This window comes from Macaca thibetana, chromosome 2 (assembly GCF_024542745.1).
Source record: "Macaca thibetana thibetana isolate TM-01 chromosome 2, ASM2454274v1, whole genome shotgun sequence".
NCBI lineage: Eukaryota > Metazoa > Chordata > Mammalia > Primates > Cercopithecidae > Macaca > Macaca thibetana.
In genome coordinates, this window is record NC_065579.1 from 86,782,791 (window position 1) to 86,804,312 (window position 21,522).

General features: G+C 37.3%; 1 protein-coding gene across 6 annotated transcripts in view; it reads left to right on the top strand.

Moving 5' to 3' along the window:
• ATP11B (ATPase phospholipid transporting 11B (putative)) overlaps positions 1 to 11,217 on the top strand; it is a 135,468-nt gene extending 124,251 nt beyond the window's left edge. For 4 of the 6 annotated variants that reach the window (XM_050780099.1, XM_050780102.1, XM_050780104.1 and 1 more), the window contains 2 exons: positions 3,416 to 3,549; positions 7,603 to 11,217. In XM_050780099.1, the coding sequence (XP_050636056.1) occupies positions 3,416 to 3,549; positions 7,603 to 7,684 (216 nt within the window). In that variant the 3' untranslated portion in view covers positions 7,685 to 11,217. Of the gene's footprint in view, positions 1 to 3,415 lie in introns of all 6 variants that reach the window. The other 2 variants (XM_050780100.1, XM_050780101.1) reach the window with 2 other exon arrangements.
• The last annotated feature ends 10,305 nt before the right edge of the window (positions 11,218 to 21,522 follow it).

Consider the following 21,522-nt stretch of genomic DNA (forward strand, 5'->3'; position numbering starts at 1 on the left):
ATTAAAAATTAGCCTGACATGATGACGCACACCTGTAGTAGCCACCCAGGAGGCTGAGGTGGAAGGATTGCTTGAGCCCAAGAGGTTGAGACTGCAGTGAGCTATGATCAGTTGTGCTACTGCACTCCAGCCTGGATGACAGAGCAAGACCCTCTCTCTAAAAATAATAAAAATAAAGTGAAAGGTGATGAATGCAAAGCAAGATGATTACGTAAGGTCAGATCCAGACCAAGGCAGTGTCTTGCATATATATGGATACTCAAGCGCTGGCTACCTTCTGGGTGTCATCTCGATGAATTTCTCCTCAGTTTGGTTGAGCACCAGCTTTGAGCACAGCACATGTTGTTAAACTAAAAAGTGTCAGACAAGATCCTTGCTCTTTTGAGTTTCTGGTTTAGTTCTCCCCAAGTAAATGTGGTAAAGGACCAGTTTGTTATTTTCTTGTTTTGTTTTAATTTCCAGTTTATCTTGAGCCAATGCTTTTACAAATACAATAAAAATGAATTACAGGAAAATGAAATCTAAAAGATATATAAAATAAGCCCAAATTTTTAAATTATTGAATTTAACAATTATAAACATAGTTTGTCCAACTGCTGTAAAAATTTCTAAGCTCTTATTCTCACAGATTACAAATGCTTATTTCTTCATGGACCGGTAATAGTGTTTATGGATCAGCATTGATCCATGGACCACACTTTGAGTCACAGCTTGTCTTTTTGCAGGGGGACAGTACCACTCCCTTACACTTAGGCTAAGCTTGTGCTGAATACATAGCACACTGCTGCCCACACATAGCCACTCTTTCTCCTCCCTCAGCCTAGAATATCTCTTCTCCGCCATCTCCTGCTGTATTGAAATGCCCCCCGAGTCCTTTAAGATGTATTTTAAATGCCACCTTTTTCATCAAATCTTCATGCTCTCCCACCAGTACCACTAACAGCAATTGGGTTTGAGCTTTCCCTCCTATTTTCTGAGTAGTCTGCCTCTTACAATCATAAGGCAGAATAGTGACGTGGTAAGGGGTTTGGGCTCTGCAAGCAAAGAAACCAAGATTCAAGCCCCAGATTAAGTGGGTGACGTTGAACAAATTCTTAACTGTTTCCTCCTCTTTAAACTGGGGATGATCATGACGCCTATTCCTAAGGGCTATTTAAGTTTTCAGTGAGACAATCCGTGAGAAGCATCTTATATAGTCACTGGGGCATACGTGGTGAGCACTCCACTAACGTAACTGCTGTTGGTATGTCTTCCTGACTTGTCCTCTCTCCCACCTTCTTCCTTACTTTTAGCTCACCTGATTGAGCACAGGTTTACTATCCCCTGTGGAAACTGGCACAGTACCTTGCTCAATCAATAGAAGTTTAAGTGCTTGTGCCAGTTAAGTGATACAAATAAGCAGTGAAATAGAATCAGAAAAAGAGATGACTCATAGTTGGAGAGGTGAGGGAAGTTCTATGGAGACGGTGGGGTTTAAGCTGAACCCTGGTGTAGGGGTCAGCATTTGGACCCTGATTGATAGCAGGCCCTGACACATGCCCACGGGCAGGGAACACGTCCTGGTTGGCTGGAGTGGATACTGCACCAGAGCATTGGGAAGCAGAGCAAGAAAGGCAGCCTTGGGTCAGGCTGTAAAAGGCCTTCAAGGCTTCATGGGGTGTGGGGCTTTATCCTTTGAGCATGTAAGAGCCCTGGAGTCTGGGTTGCTACAAGGGGTAAATTTGAGATTGGGGAAACTGGAGTCCAGTGACCCAAAGAGGACACTGGAAAACTCATGAAATCCTGTTACCTAAACCAGCATTTCCTAAACTATTCCTCTGAATATGAATGATCCTCCTGGTGTTGCTTAATGTTTCCTGGTTGGTGGGGTGGAAGTGTATGGTTTCTCCCACTAAGAAAATGAGTGGGAGAATTACGATATCTCAGGCTTCCCCCATGGAGATGACCATGTATCCTGACTTGACAGTCCTCTACTTTAAAAGTCTGTTTAGAACTTTGTTAAATTAGTGTTTCCCAAATTTAATTGAACACAGCCCTTTTTTTTCATGAAATGTATGTAAATAGCTCACAAAACAGTTTAAGAAACAGTGGCCTACACAATTCTAAACCAAGAGTATTGTAATGAAAGAACAAGTAAAGTTTAGCTCTTTCTCAGTGCTTAGCTGATCCTAGGACACTGTCATCAGGCAGTTGCCAGATAAGAACCACGTTGTTTCACACTGGGTGGTGTCGAATCTTCTGAGCATGCATCTTGCAGGACGTCAGCAGTTGCTTACGTTCAGAATGCCAGGTTTCTGTTCCACCATGTCCGTCTCTTCTGTTCATTGTGAGCATCTCCACAAACATCCTCTATTGCCAATGCCTGCACCCAGCACGTGGTGACTCCCAACCTTCGTGGAAGTGCAACCCTGTATTTATTCTCCTCTATCCTCAAAAGATGTGTTATGCAGGATGTTATATATGTGAAAGACAGTGAATTGAAATAAGGTGTTTTTTTTTAAAACAACAGCCCTTGAAAAATTTCGGAGCATCCTTAACAAACAAAACCAGGGTTGGGATTCATCGATTTACGTGGTCGTACCATCTTTCTCCCTCATTTTTGCTCAGTTAAAATTGTTAGTAGTGTGGAATAAAATTATCTTGCTGGGCTATTTATGCCTGAATCAACATAAATCTTGCATACTTTCAGAAAGTAATTCAGTTTCAAATCTTGATAGTACTACTTAATCACTTGTTTAATAAATTGTAATCTGTGTGCTGTCAGCTAACTGTTAAAAAGCAGGATGAGCTGATGATGGGATGATTGCCACTTCAAAGTTTTTAGCAATTTATGATAAATGATGCTTTTTTCAAAGATAAGTATGGAGTGGCTATCTGTAGAGTGCTTAGAACCTGGCACATAGTAAAGCATACGTAAAGTGTTTGCTGCCATTGTTGTTGTTATTGAAGATTGGGGTGAGGCCCTGCCTGGTTGTTATTTCCCAGTCTTCAAGATAGTTCATACTCCACTTTTCTCAATTGTTAGACATTTTTCATTGAAATTGCAGGAGCATTTTACCTAAAGAAAAACTCCATGCAGAATTGGAATTCATTACATTCCTGAGTGGTTAATGGAAATCATTTTGAACATAATAAATGATTAAAATAAAACATTAAAAGTAGATTTAAATAATATCCAGCTTCTTAATTTATGTAATTATTTTACTAGACCTCTAATTTAGGATACAAGGCTTTAAAATAATTTTGGATGGTTATACTCTAGTAAATTAAAGCCTTTCATATGTTTCCCATATTATAGAAAAAATGTAAGTTTATATATATTACCTTTGATTTGAAAGTGCTTGTTGTAATTTTCTCATGCTTTTTAGAAGTCCAGATCTTTAAATAACTAATGTTTTCTGCTTCGCCTCTGCAGCTTACTGAAACAAATGCAGGTATCAAGTGCTTGGACTCCATGTGCTGTTTCCCGGAAGGAGAAGCAGCGTGCGCATCTGTTGGAAGAATGCTGGAACGAGTTATAGGAAGATGTAGTCCGACCCACATCAGCAGGTGTGAAATATCTCTAAGTAGCCTTTGCTGCAAATGAGTATCCTATCTGGAACAGGATGAACCTGCAGCTCTAGATACCTAATAAATCAGCAGCTGGTTTTACCAACTGAAGCAGGAAGTCTGCTATTTATTAGCATTCCTTGGTGGTAGATTTCACTTTGTGGCTTTGGGGTAAGGGGCTTTTTCACTCACAAAGGAAGAGAAAGCACCTTTGAAGAGACTTCATCTAATGAACAAAACATTTTGTCTCATAGTCTTTCTAAAATGTGCTGAGTAGGAGTGTGTATATGGTACTCTTTCATGGTTTGTATAACTTTCTTTTTTAAATTATACATATATTATTTCCTTTTCATTATTTTTTAAATTTTTTTTGCTTTTTGTCTTTACAAAATAATCTCAACATAACAGTGAAGTCAAAGGCTTTCCTTTTCTTACTCTGTATGTATATTTTCCAGTTGCTTATTTGAGGCTTTGAGGTATTTATAAACACAAAAGGCTGTATTTCTGCTCCCCTACATCTTCTTATGTCTGTAATGAAGTTTTGAAATGAGTCATGATTTTTAAGTTTCTTTTGCTTGGTATTTATTGTCTAATTAAAAGTGTATGAGTTAGAACAGGCTCTTTAAATTATGGAGTAAAAGAATCTTAGCATTTTTGTCCCCTTCTAAATCTATTTCTTGATTGAGGTTTATCACCATGCCTGCTGTTGTGCACCATAACAACAACAACAACAAAAACCACCTTTTGGTAAATACCATTTAAAATTCATTGAAACGTGCAATGAATTTATTTATTCATACATGTCCCCAAGAGTTATATCACTATTTAGAGGATGTTAGGGGGTAGAAAGCGCTTTTTCCACCCTTGGTGTTCTTTAGGTGAATGATACCATATTCTCAAAATCAGTGCAGCAGTACACGGTATGCATGGAGGGTACAAATGGGCAGGGAGAGATGTTGGTTCCCATTGTTCCAAATGTGCTACATGAATATTAGCACTTTCTACATGTGCCAGGGCTTGGAAAAGGTTGGAAATTACCCCAGGAACAGGTTATAAAGAGTGAAGAAGGCACTACTCCTATCTACTGGAAAAAGGATTTTTATTATTTGGTTAGCTTTATGTTTAAAAAAAAAAATGAGTATGATATCATTCATCTATTATAAAATTCAGGTAACTTTTACTGGTGAACTTATTAGTTCCTCACTTTAGCTTAGCCATGCCTTTATGTTACGATTGAATTTATAAATAGCATTCTTACGTTAACATATGTCTGTGGTTTCAATCCCCATTTATTCTGACTTGATTATAACATGTGATCTGAAATATTTCCATAATGCTGTGATATCATTTTGTAGTAATTTCATTTCATGTAGAAGGATGAGCACTTAAACTCTGGGACTTTGTTATGATTCACATAATTGTATTATAAAATGTGGCTCTGTCATGTACCTAGGCCAGCAAGTTTCCCAAAGGAAGTTCTAAAAGAGCTTGATTTATAATATTATTTTACCTAATAACACAGCTTCATTGCACAGAATGAAGATGGGAGTTAGACCAAGATACAATAGAACCTCTACAGAATTTTTTCAACTTCTGTTTCAATGAAAATTTCTCTTTAATGACAATATATGTTTTTGTTAATGATTTTTTTAAACTAGAATTAATTTTAAATGAGCCCCAAATTTTTTCTGCTCTCTCTCTCTATATATATCCATTTTCTTGATATCAATTATGTAGGTAATATACCCCCTTTATTCTTTACGTAGCCATTTTGATGCGGCATTACCTCTTTGGAGCCTGCCCCAGGAGTTACTGAATTTACTTTGACATGTAGCTATTATCATCTATACTTCTTTTCACTTAAAATTGTGCCACATTCTTTTTTCTGAATTTTTTTATTCTCCTAATAAAATGTTTAACTTAGTAATTAATATCATATTTGACAGACTATAAATGCCCTTCCAGTTTTCTCCAACATCACAGGTTATATTATTGGTTACTATTATTTTCTTAGCTTTTTTCTCATGTGAATAATCTAGAAAGTCTTTTCAGACCTGTTCATTCTTTTCTAGGAGATAAAGTCATATAATAACACCAAGCTACCTGGTGCTTTTCAAGGGCTATGTGAAAATTGCCATAGATGCATTAAGATTATATTTAAACTTTCCAAGTCATTTTGATACGTAGAGTTCTGGTTTTGTTTTTTACATATAATTGTATTTGTGAAATGTGTTGGGCATTTCCATTGTGACTTTAGAGCAGCATCTATTCTACATTTCTATTTCATGTCTAGGAGGTAGGCAAGGCTGAGACTGCCATTACGAGATGTGGAAGCCCTTGGCTGTGTGTTCCATTAACATATTAAACTCAAAGAGTAATGGGCATCACTTGAGAAATGCCACCAGTATTTTTTATATGACAGATTTCTTTGGTGATTACATTTTTACCATGCAGGCACAAAAATTGACTTACATTTTATTAATCGGTGTTGTCAGTGAAGTATCCCATATTGCAAGCTTAGTTTCAAAGGGAGCATCATGGTGCTATATAAAGGATATGCCATGTTGCACCCTAAAGAGCTGGATTTTAGCAATAAAAGATTTTCTGTTCCTATTATTACTAATAGTTAAGTTACTTTATCCTAATCAAAACTATATTCTAAATAGAAAGTAAGTAATACATAGTTCAAGTGTTTAATGTTCTGTCAAAAATTATATTTAACATATGAATGCACAATGTGTGCTTTGAAAAAAAAATTAAAAAGGAGACATTACCTAATAAGATTCTTGGGTGTAAGCGATGTGGAAAGAAGAAAAACTAATAAAAAGTATGGCAGTTTGGAATTGGACATCTGACTCCAGATAACTGGGATATTGATAGCTATTATAGTTAAAAGTTATAGTTAAAAGCATACTTTTCCCCTGTAAATATTTACTGTTAAAGAAATTTTCATCTTCTCGTTTTATTCATTTATTCTACAAACACTGGGTGCCTAATATATGTCAGACACAGTTCTAGATGCTAGGCAGACAGTAGTGAACTAGTCCTTCCCTAACCTAAAGTAGATACTGTTCCAGCTTTTCTAGAAACTAGTCGAATTAAAGTTGAGCTACATACAAACTTAGCATCTCTGGGAAAAAGAAAATATTTGACAAAGGTGAATTGGGGCCATTTTTAACGCTCGTCTCTTCCTGTAACGTCTCTGTTTAGGGAAGGTGGGAACCCTGGAAAAAGTTACATAAAATGTATTTATTGTTAAATGTGTTTAGTCTCGTAAGAAAAGCAACCTTTCACTTGGCAGTCCTAACATTGTCCTTGAACTAGGTTAGTCTATTTTAAGCATGGCAGGCTACTTTTGGTCTTGAGTTATTTTAGCTTAAATTAACTCAAGCTAATTTAAGTTTACAGCTGCACATAAAGTATTATGTAATGAATTGCTTTAGGGCCTTATCATTCAGACACCAGTTAACTTTTCCAGACCAGTAGAGGATTGTTTGTTCTTAGTTAAGTGAAAACACTAGTGACCTACAGGTGTCTTTGATGTCTTTTGAATACATCATTCACTACATTCAAGCTAATTATGCTGAAGTCTTTAGAATAGGATTCATAGCTGAAATGAAATGATCAATAATAGGAACATACTACTGTTTCATTCCAAAGCCTTTGGTAAGTGGGATTTGGGTTTGTTTTTGTAAACTGAACTTTTCAGTAAAACTGAATGTGCATAACTCTTAATAACATACTTCTTATTGAATTGTTAAGACTTTAAAAAGCATCCCATGCTTTACTACATAGAGAAACTGTTTTAATGCTAATGAATGTTTGAATTTTGGCTAATATTTTTATATGATGACTAGAGCATTATTTTTCCCAAGTTTTTATATAATATAAATAGAAAGTTTGGGCATTCAATACTAGTATGAAGAACCTCTCTTTCGCATTTAATTGAATCAATCAGTGATTGCATTTGGGTCCTAAGTTTTAGAGTAAATTTTTTTCTCAATTAAAACATAGGTCCTGGTGAGCCAAACTTTTCTCTTATTGTTACTTTAGATCATGGAGTGCATCGGATCCTTTCTATACCAACGACAGGAGCGTCTTGACTCTCTCCACAATGGACTCATCTACTTGTTAAAGGGGCTGTAGTGCTTTGTGGGAGCCATTTCACCTCCTTTCCTAAAATTCAGTGTGATCACCCTGTTAATGGCCACACTAGCTCTGAAATTAATTTCCGAAATCAATTTCCGAAATCTTTGTAACAGTTCACACCCACTCCGAGTTACGATGGCAGACAAACAGAAAGCATTAATACAAGCCCCTCCTAACACCCTTAATTTGAATCTGAACATGTTAAAATTGGAGAATAAAGAGACATTTTTCATCTCTTTGTCTGGTTTGTCCCTTGTGCTTATGGGACTCCTAATGGCATTTCAGTCTGTTGCTGAGGCCATTATATTTTAATATAAATGTAGAAAAAAGAGATAAATCTTAGTAACGTGTATTTTTTAGTATTAGCTTGATTATTGACTCTTCTATTTAAATCTGCTTCTGTAAATTATGCTGAAAGTTTGCCTTGAGAACTCTATTTTTTTATTAGAGTTATATTGAAACTTTTCATGGGAAAAGTTAATGTGAATACTGAGGAATTTTGGTCCCTCAGTGACCTGTGTTGTTAATTCATTAGTGCATTCTGAGTTCACAGAGCAAATTAGGAGAATCATTTCCAACCATTATTTACTGCAGTATGGATACCAATCCCTCTAACTGTACTGTAACACAGCCTGTAAAGTTAGCCATATAAATGCAAGGGTGTATCAAATATACAAATCAGGAATCAGGTCTGTTCACCGAACTTCAAATTGATGTTTACTAATATTTTTGTGACAGAGTATGAAGACCCTATAGTGGGTAAATTAGATACCGTTAACATATTATTAATTTAATGTCTTTATCATTGGATCTTTTGCATGCTTTAATCTGGTTAACACATTTAAATTTGCTTTTTTTCCTCTTTACCCGAAGGCTCTGTGTATAGTATTTCATGGCATTGTTGTAAAGTTTAACTATATCAATAAAAAGTTTGGACAGTATTTAAATATTGCAAATATGTTTAATTATACAAATCAGAATAGTATGGGTAATTAAATCAATAAAAAGAGAAGAGCCTCTTTCTGCGGCCAACTTACAATTGCTCTTCCCCTTGTAAGCTAGATTTTAGAATAAAGAGTTTCAGTTAATAATCTTATTTTCAGGTTATGTTATCTAAGTTATAGCACACTACCACAATACAGTGGGTTCTGCCAGTGTCCCAGTGCAAGGCATATTTTCAGGTGTGGCTATGGAATGTAAATTGTCAAAGTTTAAAATGCTAAACTTGTATCAGGTAACATTAGCAATAAATTACAATGCTAAGAATGATTAATCGGATAGATGTTACTGTAATTAACTCATTGCACTTCAAAACCTAACTTCCATCCTGAATTTATCAAGTAGTTCTGTATTGTCATTTGTTTTTGTTTTGTTGAAATGTTGTCTTAAGATTTAGAAGTGATTATTAGCTTAAGAATTATTTATTACCCAGCTCTAAGCAAATAATGATTGTATACATATTAAGAAAATGGTTAAATGCGGTTTTACCAAGTTTTCCCTTGAAAATGTCATTCTTTTATGGAGATTTATTGTGCAGCCCTAAGCTTCCTTGCCATTTCATGAATATAAGGCTTCTAGAATTGGGCTGGCAGGGAAAAGAATGGTTGAGACAAAAATTAAGACTTTATCTTTGTTTGCTTGTAAACTATTTTCTTGCTAATGTAACATTTGTCTGTTCCAGTGATGTAAGGATATTAAGTTATTAAGCTAAATATTAATTTTCAAAAACAGTCCTTCTTTAACTTAAGATATTCCATAGTTGGATTTAGGAAGATCTGTTATTCTGGAAATACTTTAAAAGAATAATACACTGTACAGTGTCTGCATTCACTAATTCATGTTCCAGAAAAGGAATACTGCAGATATACTCAGTAGAGTACTTTAGTGGAGGATATGGAAATTTGCTTATAAAGTCTCTTATAAAACGTACATATAACGAAATGACATTCAATAGGCCTGCATTACATTTACATGACAGTGTTTATTTGCCATCAAATAAACTGAGTACTGACACTATAGACAAACACTCCAAAGTCATAAAGTAGCCTATGACCAACTGCAGCAAGACAGGAGGTCAGCTCGCCTAGAATGGTGCTTAAAGTGTGATTGATGTAATTTTCTGTACTCACCATTTGAAGTTAGTTAAGGAGAACTTTATTTTTTTTTAAAAAAAAAGTAAATGGCATCCACTAGTGTGCTCATCCTGAACTGTTACCCCAAATCCACTCCGTTTTTAAAGCAAACTTATCTTGATTTTAGGAAGAGTTTTCTATTTAAGAAAGTAACAATGCAGTCTACAAGCTTTCAGTAGTTTTCTAGTGCTATATTCATCTTGTAAAACTCTTACTACGTAACCAGTAATCACAAGGAAAGTGTCCCCTTTGCGTTATTTCTTTAAAATCCTTTGGAAAGTATGATGTTGATAATTAACCCTTATCTGCCAAAAGCAGAGCAAAATGCTGAATATGTTATTGCTAGTTAATCAGTGGTCTCAAATCGATTTGCCTCCTTTTGCCTTCCTTTGCCTCGTCTGAGGGCTGTAAGCCTGAAGATAGTGGCAAGCACCAAGTCAGTTTCCAAATTTGCCCCTCAGCTAAGGCTTTAAGTGACTCAGCACCCTGCCTCAGCTTTAGCAGGCATAGGCTCACCCTGGGCGGAGCAAAGTATGGGCCAGGGAGAACTACAGCTACAAAGACCTGCTGTTGAGTTGAGAAAAGGGGAGAATCTATGGTCTGAATTTTCTAACCGTCCTCTTTCTTGGATCTAAAGCTCATGATATACAAAGGCTTCCAGAGCTGAGCCCCGCCCAGGCAGTGTCCTGAACAGGAGACTACACAGAGGCAAATCAGCCTTAGGGAACACTTGCATTCTGCCCTACGGTTAGTGCCAGGACTGAGGCCGTTTCTACTGCAGAAGATTGTGAGATTGAACTTACCTGAGAGCTGGAGACTCCTGAGAAGCAGGAGTCAAGGCCACTAGAAAATTGACAGTTAAGAGCCAAAAGTTTTTAAAATATGCTACTCTGAAAATCGCTGTAGGAAAAGGGAGAATCTTCCATGTTGGTGTTTTTCCTGTAAAGATCGGTTTGGGGTATGATATTGGGCAGGTATTAATAAAAATAGCACACCAAAGAGTTCTGTAAAACATGTTTTATTGATTTTGGTCCCCACTTACATTCTATTTCTAGGAGTTACCTATTTTCATATAAGTAAAACATTATTAAAGTGCTGTTTTATGTGAAATAACTTGAATGTTGTTCCTATAAAAAATAGATCATAACTAATACATTTGTAATAATGGTAATTGTTAGATTTTTATGAGGAATGAGTATCTGGAAATATTGTAGCAATACTTTTAGTTTAAAATTTTGGACCTGAGACACTGTGGCTGTCTAATGTAATCCTTTAAAAATTCTCTGCATTGTCAGTAAATACAGTATATTATTGTACAGCTCTTAGTAATTTTTTAAAGTTTATGAAGTTATATTTATCAAATAAAAATTTTCCTATATAATTAAAAGTGTTCCTTTATTTAAGCATTTTAAGCCTCTCTCTGTTTATCACAACCTTCACTGCCAAACTTGTTTGAAGTTAAATTTTACTGTATTTACCCTTCATTATAGGACAGGGATATCATTTATGCCTTTCACTGACTGCAGTTTTTTAAAATGTAGTTCTTACCCAGCTTTTATAGATCATCAGTACAACTCCTGGAAAAGACTCTGATAAGAATGCGCCAGCTGTAAAGACCAGCATACCTCAACTAGACTAGAAATTGCATCATTCCTGAAAAGCCAGCCAAGAGCACTTGGGAATTTGGAAATGCCCTGGTTCATAGAAAATGTGTGCTTTTTAAAAAAATATAACTGATGATAGAATGTATACTTCCCTATAAAATATTCCCGTTTCCTGACACCCAGTTATTTTCACTGCTTCCTCGGTTGCCAGTTAGAACAGACATAATTGTCTAATCTACATCTGCGTAAAAAGTTAAGCTGTTGTCTTTGCCCAGCTGTTAGTATTTGCAAAGGATGACAATGCATGATTTATATAATGTAATGTATTTTTGAGATGTAATAAGAATATGATCCTAGACAAAGCAGTTTAGGCATCTGTTTTTATATTTAAAAAGGAGTGTTTGGACTATTTTTAGGACGACTACTGTCTTTAACTTCTAATATACAAGTAGAACATGATGAATAATGAACAAGAAATTTAGGACAAAAAAATTGGAAGCATTTCACTGGAAAATTAGTGAATTCAAAAATTCAAGTTTTATATTGAAGAGCTAACTGACTCAAAGGAAAGGCTATTGTAAATGGAGATAAGTCACCACACCTCTCTATGAACAGCCCGAGAACCCTGTGATAAATCAGATTTTTAAATACTAATTTAAGGTAAAATGGTTTGTATTCAGATATAATTTGTACACAGTAAAATGTATAGATTTTAAGATTATAGTTACTCACTTTTGATAAATCTCTACACCCATGTAACCCTTACCCCAAACCAGGTTAAAAATCCTTCAGTCATTCCTCAAGGTTCCCTTGTGCCTTTTGCAGTGAATACATTCCCCTCTTGGTCCTGTCCCAGCAACCATTTTCTGATTCCTGTTGTCATAGATTAGTTTTGCCTAATCTTGAATTTTATGTAAATGACAGTACACAGTGTGTCACTTTTGTGTCCGGCGTTGTTGCTCAGCGTGTCTGAGAGACTCATCTATGTTGTGCCAGGACCCATGGTTTTCTTTCTGCTACTCAGTAGTGTTTCATTGCATGAATGTACCACAATTGGTCCTTTCTCCTCTTTATGGACATGTGTTTTTTTACAGTTTGGGGCTATTGTTTAATAAAGTTATTATGAACATTATTTGTGGACTTATGTTTTCACTTCTTTTGTGAAATAACTAGGAGTAGAATTGCAGGGTCATAGGGTAGGTTTATAAGAAACTATCAAAAAGTTTTCCACAGTGGCTATATGTACTATTTTACACTCCCACCAGCAACTGTGAGAGTTCCAGTTGCCAACATTTGCTGGTGTCTTTTTAATTTTAGCCATTCTAATAAAGTATCTCACTGTGGTTATTTGCATGATGATGTTTAATCCTCTTCATATGCTCACTGGTGATTTATGATTTTTTCAAAATGTCTGTTCAAGTCTGGCCATTTTTTCATTAGGCTACTTTTCTTGTTACTGAATGGTAGGAATCTTTAAGGTAAGGATATAAGTCCTTTGTCTTATGTATGTATTGCTAGCATTTCCCCCCAGTTTGTGGCTTGCCTATTTATTTTCTTACTTGTCACTCTGGGGAGCAGAAGCGTTTTATTTTGATGAAGTCCAATTTTTTTTTCCTTTTATAGTTAGGTGCTTTTCATGACTTCAAACTCTGTCAGCCCCAAGGTCATGAAGAAATTTTCCCGTGTTTTCTTCTGAAAGCATTAGTCTTAACTTTTATGTTTAGGTCAAAGATATCTCAAATTCATTTGAGTGTGATGCAAGGCGGCAAGGAATGAGGATCGTCCTTCCCCGCAACTCCCCCCACCCCTGACAAGGTTATCTGGTTTAACCCCATTTCTTTAAAATATTCTCCTTCTCCATTGAATTGGTATGGTGCCTCTGTTTAAAATGAATTGACTTTTCTATAAAAAAAAAAAAAAAAAACACCTGATGTGGTTTTCATTTGTATTTTTCTGAATCTATGTATCAATTTGGAAAGAACAGACATCTTGAGTCCTCCAATCCATGAACATGGTATATCCATTTATTTAGGTCTTCTTTAATTTCTCTCAGCGATGTCTGGTAGTCTTTAGTGTAGATACCTGGCAAATACTCTTGTTAAAGTCCTAATTTTTTATGATTTTTTATGCTATGTTAAGGGGACTCATTTTCAAATTTATTTTCCTATTAGCCTTACTAGAACACAGAAATAAAATATGAAATAAGGGGCAGGGCGCGGTGGCTCACACCTGTTAATCCCAGTGCTTTGGGAGGGTGAGGTGGGCAGATCACAAGGTCAAGAGATCAAGACCAGCCTGGCCAACATGGTGAAACCCCGTCTCTACTAAAAACACAAAATTAGCTGGGCATGTTGATGCACGCCTGTAATCCCAGCTACTCGGGAGGCTGAGGCAGGAGAATCACTTGAACCCAGGAGGCAAAGATTGCAGTGAGCCAAGATCACACTACTGCACTCCAACCTGGGTGACAGAGCGAGACTCTGTCTCACAAAAAAAAAATTAAAATAAGGATATGATCCTGGACAAATTAATTTTAACTTTGTTAACCTACAGCCTTGCCATATTCACTTCATATTCACATTCAAAGGATTCTTTTGTATAGAATCCTTTGGATTTTCCCATATACAGTCATGTCATCTGAGAACTAAAAGGTTAATTTTTTTTCTTTCCAATCTTTATGCCTGTAATTACTTGTTGCTGCCCTGCACACTAGCTAGTACAGTGTGCTATAACACTGGTACAGTGTTATATAGGCATGGTTAAAACCATGAATAGGTGCTGAATTTTGAAAAATGCTTTTTTTCCATTTACTGAGATGATGTGTTTTAATTTTTTTAGTTTGATAATACAGTGAATTACCTTGGCTGATTATGGTTTTTTGTTTAAGAGACAGAGTCACCCCCTGTTGCCTAGGCTGGAGTGCAGTGGCACACTTGTGGCTCCACTGCAGCCTGGAACTCCTGGCCTCAAGCAGTCCTCCCACTTCAGCCTCCCAAGTAGCTAGGATTACAGGAACACACCACCACACCCAGCCAATTTTTAAATTTTTTGTAGAGACAAGAGTATCACTATGTTGCCCAGGCTGATCTACAACTTCTGAGCTTAAGGAATCCTCCCACCTCAGCCTCCCAGAGTGCTGGGATTACAGGCATGAGCCACCACACCCAGTCTTCCTTGGTTGATTTTCGAATGTTAAACCAACTTTGCATCCCTAAAATAAATCCCACTTGGTTGTGATGTTTCTTACTACACTATGATCACCACCACTGCGCCCCCCCCCCCATTTATATCTACTTCCTCAGAAAATACTTAGACCTACCTTTAAAATATATCCAGAGTTCAAATACATTAATATTTAGAGTTTTTGTCAACCTGGTTATCACCCTGGTCTAAGTCACCATCATCTCAGGATAATTGCATTAACTCTTTAACTGACGTATTAGTTCTGTATTGCTGCATTAAAACATTCCCCAAAATTTCACATCATAAAAGAATAGACTTTATTCCAGTTTCTGTGGATCCAGGATATGGGTACAGATTATCTGGGTAGCAAAGCCTCAAGGTCTTTCACAAGGCGGCAGTCAAACTGTCAGAGCCGCAGTATCACCTATCACCTGAAGGCTCAACTGAGATTAAACCTGCAGCCAAGCTCATTAATGTGATTGTTTGTATGATTTAGTTCTTTATGGGTTGCTGTACTAAGGACTTTCAGTTTCTTACTGGCTGTTGGCCAGAGACTGCTCTCAGTTCCTTCCCTCACGGACCTCTCAAAAAGGCAGCTTACAAAATGGCAGCTGGCTTCCAACCAAGTGAGCAAGAGAGGGCATGCAAGATGGAAGCTATTTATAACCTAATCTCAGAAGTGATGTCTCATCACTTTGCCATATTCTACTCATTAGAAGCAAGTCACTAAGTCCAGACCATACTCAAGGGGAAGAGATTACACAAGAGTGTGAATCCCAGAAGGCAGGGACCACTGGGGGCATTTTAGAGGCTGCCTACCACAACTGATCCCCGACTTTCATCTTACCTCCACTCTACCCCCGACACAACAGGATTTTTGTCAACACATCAGCTAATTTTATTAAAACTAGTCAGGACTTGTTACCCCTCCAATGACTTCCCACCTCACTGTAAAAGCCACAGCACTAATAATAGCCTACAAGGCCGTATACAATTTGCTACCTGTTATCTCTGACCTCATTATCTTGTTCTCCTTACCCCCTCCCCGCCCGCGGCCTGACAGCCTCCTTGATATTCCTTAAACACGCCAGGCTTGTTGCCAACTCAGAGCCCTTACAGTTTCTATTTTCTCTGCCTACAAAGCCTTTCCAGATATATGCATGGCCTACTACCTCATTTTTTTAGGTACTTTTTCAGATGTCTCCGTGAGGCCCTACCTGATCACCCTCTTTAAAATTGCATCATCTCCTTACCCCTTCCCTGCTTCATTTTCCCTCTGCAGCACTACATATCACACTGTATACTTGACTGATTTTGTTTATTACATCCCCAACACTAGAATGTAAGCTCCATAAGGGTAACTATTATTGTTTCGTTCACTGCTGTATTCCCAGAATAATGCCTGGCACATTAAGGACTTAAGAGACATTTATTTGAATAAGTTAGTGAATCAATTCTGAAAGCCATGGGGAGTTACCAGAGGATCTTAAGCCTTTTAGCTAAATCATCCTGACAAGAGTGAGAACAAGTGGTTGGAAGAGAAACAGACAAAAGCCATAGAGAACATATAAAAAGCCACTGCAAACATCAAGGAATTCAAATGAAGGCGCTGGCACTAGAAATCAAGAACATTATATGGACACATGACATAGGCAAAATGTATGAGTGGTTCCAAAACTGATCTACAATTTCAACACAAGCCCTATCAAAAACCAGCTGGCTTCTTTGGCAAAAATTGACATGCAGATCTTATTATTTATATGGAAGTACAAGAGACTCAGAGAGAAACCAAAACAATCTTGAAAAAGAACAAAGTTGGAAGACACATTTCTTGATTCTAAAATTTTACTACAAAGTTATAGTAATCAAGACTGTGTGGTTCTGACATAAGGAAGGACATAGACAATAAAATTGAGAATCGAAAAATCCATACATTTATAGGCAACTGATTTTTAGCAAGGGTGCCAAGACATTCAATGGGGAAAGAACCGTCTTGTCAACAAATGGTGCAGGGACAACTGGATATCCACAGGTAAAAGAATTAATTTGGACCCCCACCTCAGGCATTATACAGAAATTAACCTAAACAAATCAAATACCAAATGATAATCTGAAACTATAAAACTCTTAGACACATAAGTAAAAATCTTCTGACATTGGATTAGGCAATGGTGTGATACCTGAAGTGCAAGCAACAAGAGAAAAAAATAGATAAAATTGAACTTAATAAAAATTAAACGTGGCTGGGCATGGTGGCTCACGCCTGTAATCCCAGCACTTTGGGAAGCCAAGGTGGGTGGATCATGAGGTCAGGAGATTGAGATCATCCTGGCTAACACGGTGAAACCCCATCTCTACTAAAAATACAAAAAAAAAACATTAGCCGGGTGTGGTGATACATGCCTGTAGTCCCAGCTACTTGGGAGGCTGAGGCAGGAGAATCACTTGAACCCAGGAGGCAGAGGTTGCAGTGGGATGAGATCACGCCACTGTACTCCAGCCTGGGCAACAGAGCAAGACTCTGTCTCAAAAAAAAAAAAAGAAAAGAAAAAAATTAAACTTTTGTGCCATAAGACACTATTAAGAAAGTAAAAAGACAATCCACAGACTAGTAGAAAATATTTGTAAGTCACATACCTGATAAAGGTCTAATATCTAGAATATATAAAGAACTCTTATAAGTCAACAATACAAGATAACCAAATTAGGCCGGGCATGGTGGCTCACACCTGTAATCCCAGCAATTTGGGAGGCTGAGGTGGGAGGATCACTTGAGCCGAGGAGTTTGAGATCAGCCTTGGCAACATAGTGAGACCCTGTCTCTACGAAAAAATGAGGCAAGAGGACTGCTTGAGTCTAGGAGGTCAAGGCTGCAATGAGCCGTATCACGCCACTGCATTCTTGCCTGGGTGATGGGCGTCAGACTGTCTCAAAAAAAAAAAAAAATTAAAAATGGGCATAAAACCTCCCAACAAAGAAAAGCCCAGGAACAAGATGACTTCCCTGGAGAATTCTACCAAACATTTAAAAATTAACACCAATCATCTTCAAACTCTCAAAAAAATTGAAGAAAAAGCAACACTTCCAAACTCATTCTGTGAAGATAGCATTACTCTAATACCAAACAAATCCAAAGAGGCTATAAGACAAGAAAAATACAGGCCAATATCTCTGATAAATATTGGTGCAAACATTGTCAACAAAATAGTAGCAAATTATACATCACGACCAAGTTATTCCTGGAATGAAAGAATGGTTCAATACAGAAAACTCAATCATCAAAATATACCACATTAACAGAATGACAATTTGCTACCTGTTATCTCTGACCTCATATCTTGTTCTCCTTACCCCCTCCCCCTCCCCCTCCCCAGCCTGACAGCCTCCTTGATATTCCTTAAACACGCCAGGCTTGTTGCCAACTCAGAGCCCTTACAGTTTCTATTTTCTCTGCCTACAAAGCATTCCCAGATAAATGCATGGCTTACTACCTCATTTTTTTAGATACTTATTCAGATGTCTCGGTGAGGCCCTACCTGATCACCTGGGCACATGATCACCTCAACTGATGCAGAAAAAAACATATGACACGATTCAACACCCTTTCATGATTAAAACACTCAACAAGCTAAGAATAGACGGAAAGTACATCAAGATAACAAAGGTGCTATATGACAAACCCATCACATCATACACACTGGTCAAAGACAGAAAGCTTTTCCTCTACGATCAGAAACAAGACAAGGATACCAGTTTTCACCACTTCTATTCAACACAGTACTGAAGTCCTAATCAGAGGAATTAGGCAAGAAAACCAATTCAAATTGGAAAGGAAGAAATAAAATTATCTCTACTCGCAGATGACATGATCTTATGTTAGAAAACCCTAAATAGTCCACACACACACACAGTTTGAACTGTTAAGTTCAACAAAGTTACAAGATACAAAATCCACACACCAAAATTGTTTGCATTTGTATACATTAACAATGAACAATCCAAAAGGAAAATTAAGAAAGCAATTTACAATAGCCTCAATAAACAACAACAAAAACCCTAGGAATAAACCTAACCAACGAAAAGACATTGCTAAAAGGAATTTAAGAAAACAAATGTATGGAAAGATATTCTGTGTTCAAGACTGGAAGACTTCGTATTGTTAAGATGTCAATACTATCCAAAGTAATCTATAGACTCAATGCAATCTCTATGAAAATGCCAATAGCATTTATTGTAAGAATAGAAAAATCCATCCTAAAATTCATATGGAATATCAAGGGATCCTGTATAGCCAAAATAACTAAAAAAAAAAAAGAGAAAAAAAGAACAGGTTGGGCACAGTGGCTCACACCTGTAATCCCAGCACTTTGGGAGGCCGAGGTTGGTGGATCACTTGAGGTCAGGAGTTCTAGACCAGCCTGGAACATGGTGAAACCCTGTCTCTACTAAAAATACAAAAAAAAATTAGCCAGGTGTGGTGGCACACACCTGTAATCCCAGCGACTCAGGAGGCTGAGGCAGGAGAATCACTTGAACCCAGAAGGCAGAGGTTGCAGTGAGCTGAGATCGCACCACTGCACTCTGGCCTGGGCAACAGAGTGAGACTCTGTCTCAAAAAAACAAAACGTGGAAGACTCACAATTTCTGACTTCAAAACATACTACAACAAAGTTATATTAATCAAAACAGTGTGGTAGTGACATGAAGACAAACATATAGACCGATGGACTAAAAAAAGACCAGAAATAAGCTCTCATGTATCTGTTCAAATGGTCTTTGACAAGGGTGCCAAAACCACTGAGTAGGGAAAGGACAGGTTTTTCAACAAATCAGTGTCAGGAAAAATGAAAATCTAGAAGAAAAGATAAAGTTAGTTCCTTACTTTATACCATATACAAAAATTAACTCAAAATGGATCAAAGACCTAAAAATAAGACTAAAAACTATAAAACTCCTGTAAGAAAACATAAGAGATGAGGCAGGCAGATCATCTGAGGCCAGGAGTTCGAGACCAGCCTGGTCAATGTGATGAAACCCTGTCTCTACTAAAAATACAAAAATTAGCTAGGAGTGGTGGCATACACCTGTAGCCTATAATCCCAGCTGCTCGGGAGGCTGAGGCAGGAGAATCGCCTGAACCTGGAAGGTGGAGGTTGCAGTGAGCTGAGATCACACCACTGCATTCCAGCCTGGGCAACAGAGCAACACTCTTCTCAAAAAAAAAAAAAAAAGAAAAAAGAAAACAAAACAAAACATAAGAGGAAAGCTTTATGACATTGGACTTGGCAGTAATTTGTTGGATATGATACCATAAGCACGGGCAACAAAAGCAAAGATAGACAAATGGGTCTATATCAAACTCAAAAACTTTTGTGCATCAATGAACACAATCAGCAGATTGAAAGGCAATCTATGGAATAGGAAAATGTATTTATAAATCACATATAAGGGGTTAATATCCAGAATATGTAAAGAATGCCTACAACTCAACAACGATAAAAATATCAAATGACCTAAATTTTTTTAAGAGGCAAAGGACTTGACATTTCTCCAAAAATGATATGCAAATGGCCAACAAGTATATGAAAAATGCTCAACATCACTAATAATCAGAGAAATGAAAATCAAAGTTACAATGAGATATCACCTCATACCCATTAGGATGGCTACCATCAAAACAAGCAAACAAAAACAGAAAATAACAAGTGTTCAAACGGATGTGGAGAAATTGAAACTCTTGCGCACTACTGGCAGGACTAAAATGGTGAAGCCACTATGAAAAACAGTATAGCAGTTCCTTAACAAATGAAACACAGAAATACCGTATGATCCAGCAATCCCACTTCTGGATATATACGAGAAGAGTTAAAAACAGGGTATCAAAGTGATATTTGCACACTCATGTTCATAGAAGCATTATTCATAATAGGCAAGAGATGAAAGCAACTCAACGTCCATCAAAGGATAAATGAATACACACAATGTGGTACATACCTATAATGGAATATTATTCAATCATAAAAGTGAACGAAATCCTATCACATGCATTGACATGAATGAATTTTGAGGACATTACGCTAAGTGAAGTCAGCCAGTCACAAAAAGACAAGTACTATATGATTCTACTTAGGTGAGGCATCTAAAGTAGTCAAATTTATAGAAAAATAATACAGATTTGTGGTTACCTGGAGTCAGGGGCAGGGAAAAATAAGGAATTGTTTAATGGGAATAGAGTTTCAGTTTTGGAGGATGAAATAGTTCTGGATATCTGTTGTATAACAATGTGAATATACTCAACACTACTGACTGTACACTTAAAAATGGTTAAGATGGTAAATGTTACGCTTTTTACCACAGTCAAAAAAATATTTAGGCTGGGCGCGGTGGCTCACACCTGTAATCCCAGCACTTTGGGAGGCCAAGGTGGACGGATAACCTGAGGTTGGGAGTTCGAGATCAACCTGACCAACATGGAGAAACCCCATCTCTACTAAAAACACAAAAAATTAGTGGGGCATGGTGGTGCATGCCTGTAATCCCAGCTACTTGGGAGGCTGAGGCAGGAGAACCGCTTGAACCCGGAAGGCGGAGGTTGCAGTGAGCCAAGATCACACCATTGCGCTCCAGCCTGGGCAACAAGAGCAAACCTTCATCTCAAAAAAGAAAAAAAAAAATATTTAATGGACAAAGATTTGAATAGGACATTTCTCCAGAGAAGAAATACAAATGGCCAATAAGGACATGAAAAGATGCTCAGCGGGGCACAGTGGCTCACGCCTGTAATCCCAGCACTTTGGGAGGCCGAGATGGGTGGATCATGAGGTCAGGAGATAGAGACCATCCTGGCTAAGAGGGTGAAACCCCATCTCTACTAAAAATACAAAAAAATTAGCTGGGTGTGGTGG